General features: G+C 37.4%; 1 protein-coding gene across 1 annotated transcript in view; it reads left to right on the top strand.

Moving 5' to 3' along the window:
• Nucleotides 1-15482, top strand: part of LOC149836309 (phospholipase D gamma 1-like) — a 55192-nt gene that overhangs the window by 20257 nt on the left and 19453 nt on the right. The window contains exons 5-7 of the mRNA XM_090009126.1: nucleotides 76-144; nucleotides 232-379; nucleotides 1044-1192. Of these exons, the coding sequence (XP_089865252.1) occupies nucleotides 76-144; nucleotides 232-379; nucleotides 1044-1192 (366 nt within the window). The remainder of the gene's footprint in view (nucleotides 1-75; nucleotides 145-231; nucleotides 380-1043; nucleotides 1193-15482) is intronic.

Raw genomic sequence — 15482 nt, 5'->3', positions numbered from 1 at the left:
AGGTGTGGCAACATGTTTAGTCCATCTTTCACTACCATTTATGTTATTGATTTTTAGGTTCCTTAATGATTGCAGATATTCCGCTCAATTGACTCCAATTCTGTCAAAGGATTTCCAAAGGATCCAAAAATGGCTATGAGCAAGGTTAAAATTGATATTTGATATTTTTGAAGTTTTTTTACTTTAATGGTTGCATTTTAGCTCTACTAAGATGAACTTTATATGTGACAGAATTTGACATGCGGGAAAAATGTAACAATTGATATGAGCATACATACAGCGTATGTTGAGGCCATTCGAGCCTCACAACATTTCATTTATATTGAGAATCAGTACTTCATTGGGTCCTCGTACAACTGGTCTTCTCACAATGATGTAGGTATGTTTCAGACTAATCGATTTGACAGTTTGTCTACTTATAGGGGATGTTGATGAACTTGTATAAAGTTTATGCTGTATTATATCTAGAAGAACTAGTGTGGTTACAAGGTACAAACCATATATTGTAATGTCATGATTGTATAATAACCATACTAGGCTTTAGTTTTTCTTACTAACCTGTTCTTTAATTGTGTTCTGTGTAAGTTGGCGGAAATGATAGTGTATCTTTAACAAAAATTGACCATTGCATCTCTTTGACCTGGACTATTTTCCATCAATATTGCTTGACCTAAAAATACTGAGTGATCCATAATAAAAGCATCTCAAGTTTGTAGAATACAAACCCACATGATATATTTGCTCTATGTGCCTTAGATGCTATAGGTTGCCTGTTGCTGGAAATAGGCTTTCTAACTCCTGCTCATGCCTATGTGAAACCCCTGATTAATCTTTTGGTATTATTTTCTGTGGTGTATATTCATTATGAATCTTTCTGTGTACGTTAGCAGTCTATGTTACTTGCTCCATTCCCATATTTCATTCTTTATAAGTGGAATATTGAGTTCTTCCTACTGTAAGTCTCAGATCGTTATTTGATGACAATTTTTTTTCATATGCTCATTTCTTCATTGCTGGTTGTCTTTATTAATCATTGCATGCAGGTGCTAACAACCTAATACCTATGGAAATAGCACTGAAAATTGCAAATAAGATCAAAGCAAATGAAAGATTTTCTGCTTATATTGTAATCCCAATGTGGCCTGAGGGTCTTCCAACTACTACTACTACCCAGCGGATTCTCTTTTGGCAGGTAATGCCTTTTTCATATTTTAGAGTTCTATCTCTTTCTGAGATTCTAAATCCAATATTTTGATATATGATGTGAAATTTTGGTCATTCTGTTATTTACATGCACAATTTGTTGAAGTTTTGATTACATGCTTGAACCAATTTGCAGAGTACATGTGATAGCCCAAAGCCTCCATAGTTAGCTTTAGGTTTTCCATTTAGAAAAACAATGTTGATGAAGACATATATATGCGCACTATTATGTGGTGGGGAATAAATTTCCCACTTCTTGCTCAACGATAAAACTTTGCTTTTTTCTTTTTGAGGATCACCAAATCAAATGATATTTCTCTTCTCATTCCTGCCTCTTCTTCTCCTTTTGAATCAATAATAGTAATAGTCTATGTCTATACTTTATATTGTAATGAAGTGCCGGAAGTGACATCTCCAAGGGCAAACAAGAAAGCACGCACATACACAAGTGGCCACTAATGGGCAAGATTACACCAAACCACAAAAGTGGCAAAACACACAAAAGAAGAGGAAAAAATATATTCCACTCAAGAGAGGCTTCAAAGAATCATACATTACATGGGGGAGAACCCCTTTATTTATAGGCAAAAGAGAGGGCCCTTGGAAGGGCTCCTAAGCGACGTTGGAACCCTTCCAACGGTCATAAATGTGACCGTTGGAGGCTCCAACGTCCCCTAAGGGGGCCTTCCCAAGGTGAAAAGGAAAAAGGAAAAAGGAAAAAAGAAAAGAAGAAAGAAAAGAAAGAAAAGAAAGAAAAGAAAGAAAAGAAAGAGCATTGTGCGTGAAATAGTAAAATGACTATTTTACCTCTAGTGGGTATTACAAGGGAAATACATATATATATGTATATGTAGATTATGACACATAGACATATATATGTAAAATATATGTGTATGTGTCATAGTCTATATATATAACATATTTTAGCACCCCTCTCAAACACACGGGGAGATCACCGTGAGTTTGTTAAGGAGAAAGTAAAAATGAGGCGATAGCAAAGCTTTGGTGAAGAAGTTCGCCAATTGGTATTCGGCAGGAACATATGGAAGTTGAATGGTGCCCCGTAGGAACTCATCACGAACATAATGGAAGTCCATCTCTATGTGCTTTGTTCGTTCATGGAAGGTGTGATTGCTGACAATGTAGATAGAACTCTTGTTGTCGCAACACAACTTGGAAGGAGTTGAGAATGAGACGCCCATATCTTTAAGCAAACTTCTTAACCATACAATCTCAGTGGTGGTAGTGGTCATCACACGATACTCCGCTTCGGTAGAAGAGAGATACTTCTGTTACTTCTTACACCTCCATGAAATAAGTGACTCTCCAAGAAACACACAATAACCTATTGTGAAAATACGATCATCGGGGTTACCCCCCAATCATAGTCAGTATAAGCAAGTAAAGTAAGAGGTGAAGAGAAGGGTAAGAATAATCCTTTAGTTATGGTGTTTTTCAAATATCTGATAATCCTCATAACTGCGGCCATGTGAATGGTTGAAGATGTCTAAAATTGGCTTGCACTATGAACCACATGAGAAATATCGGGCCTGGTGATAGATAAATATGTTAGTGACCCAATTAACTGATGATAAAGAGTGAGATCTGCTAAAGGAGCGCCATCACTGGCTCTCATCTTGGCGTTGATCACTTCTGGAGTCTCCACCTTCTTGTCATCTGTTAGCCCAGATCGAGTAATGATGTCGGATGCAATCTTCATTTGAGAGAGGACATACTCCTTGGAGGAGTATGCAACTTCAATTCCTAAAAAATACCTTAAAAAACCAAGGTCAGACATATCAAAATTTTCTTTTAAGACATTTTTAATAGATTCAATACCTTTTTTATCATTACCTGTGATGATCATGTCATCCACGTATAGTAACAAAATTGTTATGTATTTATCAGACTTTTTAACAAACAAAGCAGTATTAGTATAACAAGAAGAAAAACCATTATCGAGAACTACTTTGCTAAAGAGATCATACCAAGCTTTTGATGTTTGTTTAAGACTATAAAGAGCTTTGTTTAACTTTAGGATATTCCCTTGTCTAATTCAAAGACCTGGCGGAGGGTCCATAAGGACTTCTTCACATAGAGTTTTATTTAAAAAAATATTTTTAACATCAAGTTGATATATCAACCATTGTTTAATAGAAGCTAAGGCAATTAAAGTTCACACATTAGTCATTCTAGCTACTGGGGCTAATGTTTCTTCATAATCAATCTCATATTCTTGGACGTAGCCTTTTGCAACCAACCGAGTTTTGTATATTTCTAGAGATCCATCGCATTTGGTTTTAACTTTATAAACCCATCTACACCCAATTGCCTTTTTTTCAAAGGGTTGACGAATAATGCTCTAAGTTTGGGCTTTGTTAATAACTTCTAATTCAATTTTCATAGCTTCAATCCAATGTGGATGATCCTTAGCTTCTTTAAATGAGGCAGGCTCATTATAGAAGTGTATCAACATGAGAAAAGTCCTATAGTTAGGTGAAAACGATTCATAGGACACAAATTTCTGTGGTGGCCTACTATTACGAGCGGATCTCCTAAGTTGATTGTCTTCAACTGGTTCTTCTAAAGAGAAATCTTGGGAATATCTTTCAAGGGCAGATTGATGTTCATTTCCTAGCCACCGGGTATATACATTAATATCATTACGGTTCTCATTTTGAGAATCATCATTATGTTGTGGCATATCATTATGATGTAAAATGTCATCACAAGAATTATCGCAAATAATTGCATCTTGGAACTTAATTCTAGGAGCTAAGTCAAATAAGAAGGAATAATCACTGTCTTCTTTAGTTGTGTGAATATCAAAACCATTTTGTTCTTCAAGAAAGTTTATATTTCTTGACATATAGAGTTTATTGTTTTGTATATTATAGCATTTATAGCATTTTTGATTTTCACCATAGCCAATGAGCATACATTCAAGAGCTTTTGGTGATAATTTGTCTTGTCCTTGAACAAGCACAAAGCCTTTACATCCAAAGTTTCTTAATCTATTAAAATCTAGAATAATTTTGAATAATTTTTCAAATGGTGATACATTTTTTAAAGAAGAGGAGGGCATACGATTTAGATATGTTGCGGTAAGAAGAACTTCGGCCCAAAAATTCTTAGAAACATTTTTAGAGATAAGAAGTGTTCTTGTGGTTTCAATTAAATGTCTATGTTTTCTTTTCGCAAGACCATTTTGTTGTGGAGTCTTAGGATAAGATCGTTGGTATAGAATTCCATTTAATTTGAGATAATTTTGAAATTCTTTAGACATGTACTCACCTCCAGAATCGGATCTAAGTATGACTATAGTGTTTTGAAATTGATTTTGAATGAGAACATGAAATTCTTTAAAATTAGTGAAGACATTGGATTTGTTTTTAATAATATATACCCACATAGTAAGAGTATCCTTCTTTGGACATAACAGGTGATGGCCCCCATACATCGGAATGCACAAGTTCAAAAGGTCTTTTTGACACAAAATTACTATGAGAATACGGAAGCGAATGAATTTTTTCAAGAATGCAATCATTGCATGTAAATGTATTTGTATTATAAAAATTTTTCAAGAAAGAAAAGAGATACAACTTGGAGATACTAGGATGTCCAAGCCTTTTGTGCCAAGTCTCGATATCTTTAGATTGAACATGATTACAAAAAGATTTGGATGACAAAGACAAAAAATTCATATAATAAAGATGTCCTCTTCTATGACCTTGCCCAATCCGCTTACCAGACTGGAGATCCTGCACATAGCAATGGGTAGATGAAAAAGAGACATTACATTCAAAATCGGTAATTTGAGAAATAGAAAAAAGATTTAGGTTAAGTTTTGGAATAATTCATATTTTGGGAACAAAAAATTCTTTGTTTTGATCATAAGTTTTCTCAAGATTTCTAATGCCTTCAACATCTAAAGATGTTCCATCGGCAGTGAAAACATATGATTTGAATTTATTGAGACTTGGTTTTGACAAAAGTGATGCATTCGGAGCCATATGAAAGGAGGCACTCGAGTCAAGAATCCAAGTGGTCATACCTGGAAAGTACGAGATGGCGACACCGGAAGTGCAAGGTGTAGAGGATGATGCAGAGGAGTTCATCTTTATGAATTGTTGTAGAGTCTCTGTAAGATGAGCGATGGACTCCTTTATGTCTCCATCCTTCTTTGAATCTTCATTGGTGTTTGGAGGAATTTCCCCAACGAAAGTCACCTTCTTCTTGAACTTGGGGCAATCCGGACGAATATGGCCCAGTTCATTACAATTATGATAAATAATTTTTCTTCCTCCACCACCATTGTATTTTAAAAAATGGGGGTCTTATAAGAAGGAAACCCTATCATCGAGAGAGAGAGAGAGAGAGAGAGAGAGAGAGAGAGAGAGAGAGAGAGAGAGAGAGAGAGAGAGAGAGAGAGAGAGAGAGAGAGGGTTCAGTCCATCGTGACTGCCCTCTCATTCTATTAATAATAAAGATGTAAAACACTAGGGTACGAAAATACCCCTTAACAGAGTGTTAATTTACATTATACATGAACTGGGTCTGGACCCGATCCATTACATAAATGGATCGGGTCAAACATACATAATGAGGATAACGATGGCTTCTTTTCAGCCTCCCTCAAGTTGTGCATGGTGTTGGACCATGAACAACTTGTTCTTCAGAAACCAAAATCTATCCTTTGTCAACCCTTTAGTGAGGATGTCAGCAACTTGTTCTTCAGTTGGCACATACATAGGCTCAATCTCTTTGTCTTTAACCTTTTTCCTAATAAAATGTTGATCTATTTCAATGTGCTTTGCTCGACTATGGTGAATGGGATTGAATGACATGTTGATGGCACTTTGATTGTCACACAACAACAGTGACCGAGCAATCGGTTCTCCCATTTCTGTCAGGAGATGTCTTATCCATGTACCCTCAGCCGTGGCAGTGGCCATCGATCTGTATTCAGCCTCAGTGCTTGATCTAGCAACTGCCTTTTGTTTTCTACTGCTCCAGGATACCAAGTTTGGCCCAATGAAGCTGCAATAACCAGATACTGATCGTCGTTCGTCTGGATCACCCGCTCAATCAACATCAGCATAAGTGACGATCTCATGGCCCCCGCCTGGATCTAATTCTTCCTTGTTTTTGTATACCAGCCCATCACCCACTGTACCCTTTAGGTAGTGAAGTATACGTTTGACTGCCTCCATATGTGACACACGAGGTTCATGCATAAACTGAGATACCTGATTAACCGAATATACTATGTCGGGTCTAGTAAAAGTCAGGTATTGCAACATGCCAACTAAACTACGATACTTAGTGGGATCTCCATATATATCCCCTTCCTGTGAACTCAATTTCTGATGAATGACACTTGGAGTTGTTAACGGCTTACAATCTGTCATGCCTGCTCTGCCGAGAATGTCCAACGTATATTTGTGTTGAGTAAGGGTAAGTGTATCATTTTTGTTATCAACTTCTACCCCAAGGAAATATCGCAACTCTCCCAAATCTTTCATCTTAAATCTCTGATTTAATAACTTCTTCACCTGCTCAATGTGACTTTTACAATTCCCTGTGATGATGATGTCATCTACATATATCAACAGAAGAGTAGTAACTCCTTGTTCATTGTGAATAAATAATGAGTGATCCAGAAGAGACCGAGAGAAGCCATGCCGTTGTATTTCTAGAGAAAAACTGTCGAACCAGGAACAAGAAGCTTGTTTCAAACCATAGAGTGCTCTCTTTAATTTGCATACATATTTTTTGGCGTCTCGTTTTGCATATCCAGTGGGTTGTTCCATGTAGACCTCTTCTTTTAAATCCCCGTGCAGAAAAGCATTTTTTACATCCAGCTGGCTCAATGTCCATCCATGTTTAATGACTAGGCTCAACACAATGCGAATGGTCCCCATTTTAACTACAGGACTAAAAGTTTCATCAAAGTCTTGACCTTCCTCTTGTGTGAATCCCTTGGCTACAAGTCGAGCCTTGTACCTTTCGATGCTCCCATCTGGTTTATATTTTATCTTGTACACCCATTTTGACCCAACAACATTTCTGTTCAGTGGTCTAGGTACAATCTCCCATGTCCCACATTCATGTAAGGCCTCAATTTCTTCATTATACATGAACTGGGTCTAGACCCGATCCATTACATAAATGGATCGGGTCAGACATACATAATGAGGATAACAATGACTTCTTTTCAGGTCTTACATTGTTGTCGGGTCTAGACACGGCATGAACTTCATCAACATCTCTTTGCAAGGCCAAACGAGTCTCTTCTTGACATAAATCAACCAAAATGTCACTTAAAGGAGTAGAAGCCCTATGAAGGAGGGATTCTCTTAGTTGCTCAAATTCGGGACGAAGCCCATGAATAAATTGGAAAAATCTTTTTTTTTTCTATTTGCTCTTGCCTCATGGCAATAGCAATACCTTTCCATTGCGGTTCGAGAAGAACAAGTTCAACCCATAAAGAAGATAGGGCACTATAATAGTCCCTAATACTCATATCACCTTGCTTGGTTTCTCTTACTTTTTCTTGTAAGAAGAAATGTCTAGCAAGGTCTCTTTTTGTGTATATGCCTTTCATAAAGAACCAAGCTTCATTGGCCTTCTTGAACTTTGTTAGATTTGCACAAATTTTTAATTCAACATTATTCATGAACCATGCTAAAATTTTAGCATGCTCACTTTCCCAATCTTCCATTTTTGAAGAGAAGTCAAGAATGACTTTCTCTTTTTCTTCTTCATTTAATGTTTTTTCCTCATTGCCTTCAACCTTGGTTAATTTCAATTGTGGTTTCGGAATGGTTCCACACACATAACCCTAAAGTTTTTTACCTTTGAGGTTATTTTCCATAGCGGCCACGCACATACGATAATTGGTCCCATTTAATTTAAATGAGAGATCGATTTTGGCATCCTTGTTGGCCATTTATAGAAAAAGAGTTTAAAAGCAAGAGAGAGGAGAGATATTACTTGACAAGAGAGTATCCGATGAAGCTTTCACAACCAAGGCTCTGACACCATGTAATGAAGTGCCGAAAGTGATATCTCCAAGGGCAAACAAGAAAGCATGCACATACACAAGTGGCCACTAATGGGCAAGATTACACCAAACCATAAAAGTGGCAAAACACACAAAAGAAGAGGAAAAAATATATTCCACTCAAGAGAGGCTTCAAAGAAGCATACATTACATGGGGGAGAACCCCTTTATTTATAGGCAAAAAAGAGGGCCCTTGGAAGGGCTCCTAAGGGACGTTGGAGCCCTTCCAACGATCATAAATGTGACCGTTGGAGGCTCCAACGTCCCCTAAGGGGGCCTTCCCAAGGTGAAAAGGAAAAAGAAAAAAAAAAGAAAAAGGAAAACAGAAAAGAAAGAAAAAAGAAAGCATTGTGCATGAAATAGTAAAATGACTATTTTACCCCTAGTGGGTATTACAAGGGATATATATATATATATATATATATATATATATATATATATATATATATATATATATATATAAAGAGCCTTACAGACAATAACTTGATATTTTAAACCCAGGCTAGCACAAAGTTGCACTCAAATATTACACACCACAAAAGCAAGAAAGTGCATAAAATGCACTATTTTATTAACAAGCACAAGGGAATAAAAACCCTTATTGAATAATAATACAATGGGTTGGGAGGCCCTTATTTATAGAGGGGTGAAAGAGAGGGAGTCGTTGGGCTGTACCCAACGACCGTTGGGTACAGTCCCAACGTCTCTTTAGTAGACAGAGACTGTGCAACACACAGTCTGTAATTAGCTGACAGATTGCGCAGCACATAGTCTGTCATTAGCTGACAATGTTCAGTTGATGACAGATTACATAAAAAAAAGAAGACAAATTACAGAATTAAAATATACATATATGTATTATTTTCTAACAGCCTCCCTCAAATTTATGGTGAAATCACCGAAAGTTTGTCAAGTAAAAAGTTGAATCTTGGTGAGCATAGTGCCTTGGTGAAGAAATCCGCAAGTTGATATTTTGATGTTACATAAGGAAGATCAATAGTCTTCTTTAAGTGTTCTTCACGAACAAAATGACAATCCATCTCTATATGCTTAGTTCTTTCATGGAACGTATGATTTCGAGTAATGTATATGGAGCTCTTGTTGTCACAACATAATCTTGTAGGATTCTGAAGATGAATTCCCATATCTGAAATTAGTTGTTTGAGCCACACGATTTCCATAGTAGTAGTTGTCATTGCTCTATATTCGGCTTCGGTAGATGATAGAGACACTTTTTGTTGTTTTTTGCATCTTCATGAAATCAATGATTCACCTAGAAACACACAAAAACCAGTTGTTGAACGCCTATTATTTGGATCCCCTCCCCAATCAGTATCAGAGTATGCAATAAGATCTAAGGAGGAAGAAGAAGATAGAAAAACTCCCTTATTTATTGTACATCTGACATATTTAATGATTCTCATGACTGCACTCATATGAGCTGATGTTGGAGCATGTTGAAATTGGCTGGCTATATGTATAACATGAGCTATATTCGGTCTTGTAATACTTAGATACATAAGAGATCCCACTAGTTGTCTGAAGGGGGTTGGGTTGTCCAAAGGAACTCCATCATCGACTCGTATCTTCATTCCAACTGTCTTTGGGCTGTCAACAACTTTATCATCTGATAGTCCTGACCTGTTAATAATATATGAAGCAAACTTTGTTTGTGACAATATGTATCCTCTGTTAGAGTAGGATACTTCTATACCAAGAAAGTATCTTAGAAACCCAAGATCTGTCATTTCAAAAGAATTTTTCAAAAACTGTTTTACTTTCTTGATTCCTTCTTTGTCACTACCTGTAATCAACATATCATCCACATACAAAAGTAAAATTATAATACCTACAAGAGAATTCTTAATAAATAAAGCTGTATCAGTATAACATGTTTTAAAACTATATATTGTAATAACGTCGTTAAAAGTATCAAACCAAGCTTTAGGTGCTTGTTTGAGACCATACAATGCCTTTTTCAATTTAAGCACTTTACCTGAAGGAATTATCAATCCAGGTGAAACATCCATATATACTTCCTCATTAAGATGCGCATTCAAAAAGGCATTTTTAACATCCATTTGAAATATATTTCAATTTTTAATAGCTGAAATAGCTACAAGCATCCGAACAGTGGTCATTCTGACAACAAGAGCAAAAGTTTCTTCATAATCAACTCTGTATTCTTGAGAATATCCTTTGACAACTAGCCTGACTTTATGTTTTTCCAAGGATCCGTCACTTTTGGTTTTTGAAAGAACTCTTAAAATAATCAAGGAATCAGTGAGAGAGAGAGAAAGAGGGGAGAGAGAGAGGAGAGAGAACTCGATATTTGGGAATCGGCTGCCCCTGTTTTCCTTTGGCCGCTGCAGTAATGCTACATTACTTTTAATAGGGTTACAATAACCTTACAAGGACAAAAATGCCCCTCATTAGTAACACATGTTACATTAGAGTACAAAGGAAACAAAACACGTGATTGGATATGGATCATTTATCGGATCCATATCCAATCCATACTCCATATTCTAATACCCTCCCTCAAGTTGTGCATGGGGTTAAACCATGTGCAACTTGTTCTTCAGATACCAGAAGCGGTGACTTGTGAGACCTTTTGTAAATATATCGGCAACTTGGTCTTCCGAAGGGACATAAACTGGTTCAATCTCTTTGTCGGCTATCTTTTGTCTGATGAAGTGTTGATCAATCTCAATATGCTTAGTCTGACTGTGATGAATAAGGTTGAATGCAATTTGTATAGCACTTCTATTATCACACATAAGTGTTGAGTTTGAGATATCCTCTCCCATCTCTGTAAGTAGATGCCTAATCCAAGTCACTTCTGTTGTGGCAGCTGCCATAGATCTATACTCTGCCTCTGTGCTAGATCTTGCCACTGCCTTCTATTTTCTGCTACTCCATGAGACAAGATTTCTCCCAATGAAAACACAGTATCCTGAAACAGACCTCCTCTCATCTGGATCCCCTGCCCAGTCTGCATCTGTATAGGCCAGTATGTCATGTTTTGGTGTCTTCCATGAAGATTGAATATATGTGAGTCCATCACCCACCGTTCCTTTTAGATAGCGAAGGATGCGTTTGACAGCATCCATGTGACTAGTCTTTGGTTCATGCATAAATTGAGATACTTGATTAACAGAATATACAATGTCTGGTCTAGTAAAAGTATCTCAGCTCCTCAAGGTCTTTCATTTTGAATCGCATACTCAACAAAACTTTAATTCGCTGAATGTGGTATGGAGCATTACCGGTGATAACAATATCATCAACATATATGAGTAAGAAAACCATAGTGGTACCGTCCCTATATATAAACAGAGAATGGTCAAGTTGGGAACGAAAGAAACCATGTTTCTGGATTTCTAAGGAAAAACTTTCAAACCATGACCTAGAAGCTTGCTTCAATCCATACAAAACTCTGGTTAATTTGCATACATATTCTTTTGGGTCTCCCTCTGCATAACCTTGAGGCTGCTCCATGTAGACCTCTTCCTTTAAGTCCCCATGAAGGAATGCATTCTTAACATCAAGCTGACTAAGGATCCAGCCATGTTCAATCGCCAAGCCAAGTATAATGCGAATAGTTCCCGTTTTTACCACTGGGCTGAATGTCTCATCATAATCCTGACCATACTCTTGAGTGAAACCCTTGGCTACAAGACGCGCCTTATACTGTTCAATGCTACCATCCGGTTTATATTTAATTTTATAAACCCATTTGGAACCAACAACATTTTTATCTGGAAGGCGGCCAACTATCTCCCATGTTTGACACTCATGAAGTGCCTCAATCTCCTCATTCATCGCTTCAATCCATTTGTTGGATTGGATAGCTTGATGAAAACCAAGAGGTTCATCGTGTTTTTCAATCTGGGATAGAAAAATCTGAAAGTCCATAGAAAAGTTGTCATAACTAACCCACTTTTCAATAGGATGCCTTATCCTGCCTGATCTTCTTGGTGCTTCTCTGTTATTAGATAATGCAATGTGTTCTTCAGCAGGTACATTCGTTTGCTCTCTAGGTCTCTTGGTATACACATTACCTTTGTATCTCAGACACTCTGCTTGTGATGTATCATCTGAAACTGTCTCACCATGTCTGTTTTCAGGAGTCAAAATAGTATGCTCAGTAGCATGTGAAATAAGTTCAGCACTAAGCCATGGGTCATACCAATTAGCAACTGCACCAATATGTTCACGATTAACGTCTGCTCCTTTTTCCAGAAAACTATTTTCATCAAAAACAACATTTCTGAAAATTCTAATCTTCTTATTGGCAGAATCATAACACCTGTAACCCTTGTGTTCATCTGCATAACCTACAAATTGGCATATAGAGGCTTTGTCCTGAAATTTAGTCCTCATGGATTTGTCAATATGTACATAACATGTGCATCCAAAAACTCGTAACTCATTATAATCGGGATGTGCACCAAAGAGAACATAATAGGGAGATTGATTTTCAAGAATAGGCATAGGAAGACGATTTATCACATGAGTGGCAGTGTGAAAAGCTTCAGTCCAAAGACTAATGGGTAAATTACTCCCATGCATCATATTCATTGCACTTTCCACAATATGTCTGTGTTTACGTTCAGCAATTCCATTTTGTTGTGGAGTGTACGGGCAAGAAACTCTACGATGCATCCCATTATCTTGGAGAAAATCTAAAAATTCTTCGGAGGAATACTCACCACCTCCATCACATTGGAGAATTTGGATATTTTGAGAGAATTGATTTTTAACATAGGCATGAAAATGACGGAAAATGGAAAAAACTTCTGATTTGTGTTTCACAAAGAATATCCAGGTAAAACGAGAGAAACTGTTAATAAAAGATACATAATATTTACTTCCAAAAGAGGAGGGATTAGGGGCTGGGCCCCAAACATCTGAACATATTATCTCAAAAGGCATGGAAGCTCTTTTATTTATTTGATGAAAAGGGAGTACATGACTTTTGCAGACCTGACAACTGGGACATATTTTATCCTTCAATGAGGGTGAAACAAACTCTGAAAGAAAACCATTGGACACTAACTTTTCAATAAAGACTTGACTACAATGACCAAGACGAGAATGCCAGAGATCTGACTTATTACATTTGGATGTACTTAGGACGCTTTTAAAGATGAGATCAGACTTGAGCTTCAGGACACTGGAGGCTGGATCTTCATTAAAGACATACATGTCTCCACGTCGCTCTCCTTTAGCGAACATCTCCTTCGTTTGAAGATCCTTGACAAAGACAGAAGTAGGAGTAAATTCCACATAAGAATTGGTAGAATCAACAAGTTTAGAAACAGATACAATATTTTTCTTTATGTTCGGTGCATGAACAACATCAGATAAAGGGATAGATGACTCAAACAAATGAATAAGGACATTGCCTAGGTTTGAAATAGGGTGGTGAGTCCCATCTCCGGTTACAATATTAGATTTACCAAAATAGGGAGTCAAAGTAGAGAACTTACCTGCATTGCCAGTGACATGAGTTGCTGCCCCAGAGTCAACATACCATATTCCATCATCATTCTGCTTCAGATTCAAGTTGGCCATAGCAGATAGTAGGAGATCCTTAGCATCATCACTGACCCGAAATGTACCTGCAGTTCCTGATATACCAACATTTCTATTGTTTTGCATTCTATTCCGATTTTGTGGGTTGAACCAGCAGTTGGCCTTGATATGACCTCATTTGTTACACTGATAGCATGTGGGAACATTCTTTGAAAAACTGACATTGGAAGTTGGTGTAGATAGTAACCCGCGTCCACCCTGGATTGGATTTCCCTTGCCTCTGCCACGTCCTCCTCGTGCACGATCAGTTATCACCCCTGTGGCAAGGACCTCATGCGTAGATGATTGTCCTGTTGAAGCTTCAGACATGCTTTTCAGTGTCATCTCATACTGAAAAAGTTTGGCGCGTAATTCCTCAAAAGAGAGCAGCATAGGCAAGCATAATAAGGATGTAACAAGAACATGATATTCTGATCCCAGGGCATTCAGTGTTTGTTGCACCTTTTCTTTATCTGAGACTGAACATCCAACCATGGCTAATTGATCTGTGATGCTTTTGACTTGATTTAAGAATTCAACAATGCTCATTCCACCCTTTCTTAACATCTGAAATTCGCGTTTAAGAAACAACACTTTAGCCTCTGATATTTGAGAATAGGTCTGAGCTAAAGCACCCCACAAAACTTTAGATGTGCAATCATCAGGAATGGAAATCAAGACTTCTTGTGACAATGTGAAAGTGATGTATGCGACGAGTGCCTGATCACGCTTCATCCAGGTAACAAATGCAGGGTTGCGAATAGTATTCGGCAATCATCCATCCTCTTTGGCTTCGGTGGTGATAAATTCTGGAGGCATTGGAGTCGATCCATCTAAGTGGCCTAAAAGATCTTGACTCCGAATAAAAGGGGCAATCTGCCTTTTCCAAGTCAAATAGTTGTTGGTAGTTAACTTTTCTGAAACTAACTGCCCCAGGAAACTGGAAGAGAGACCTGAATTACCCGAAGAATCCATTGATAGACTGTTTGACAGCGGAAAGAAACTGGTGGCTGGGACAAAAAATAAAGGACTGACAGTAGATCTGAAAATATTTTCAGATCTGCGAGGAATAGAAGAAGGCAGATCTGTCGCAACTTTCAGATTTGCGACAGAGAGAGAGAGACACGATAATAAATCTGAAGGAGAGACACGATAATATCAGACCTGCAAAATAATAGAAGGAAAGAAATAGGTGTAGAAAAGAAAAGGGAAAGAAATAGGTGCAGAAAAGAAAAGAGGGATACCAACTTTCATGCTGAAAAGAAAGGAAGATTAGGTACCAATTTTACAGCAGAAAAAAGGGATATGTTGTGTTAGAAAGTGACTTGGAATACATTGGGTTCAATAATGAACCCATACTTATGCACGTGAAGTGCAAATATACCCATTAAAGGGAAACAACATAAGCACATAATGTGCTAACACATAAAACCCATAAAAAGGGAAAAATATGACATAAAGTCATAAGTTGCATATCATTAAAGAATAATGGAGAAGGGGTAAAAACCCCATTACAATGGAGCATAAGCTCCCTCAAGGATACAAAAATACAAAGGGGAGAGCTCTTATTTATAAGCATAAGAAGGAGCCACAAAGGGGGCTCCCAAGAGAGTCGTTGGGAGCCCCCAACGGT

This window comes from Nuphar pumila, chromosome 6, assembly GCF_984573655.1.
Source record: "Nuphar pumila chromosome 6, dmNupPumi1.hap1.1, whole genome shotgun sequence".
NCBI classification, from domain to species: domain Eukaryota; kingdom Viridiplantae; phylum Streptophyta; class Magnoliopsida; order Nymphaeales; family Nymphaeaceae; genus Nuphar; species Nuphar pumila.
Note: the sequence above shows the minus strand (reverse complement) of the source record. Positions and strands in the feature narration are given on the sequence as shown.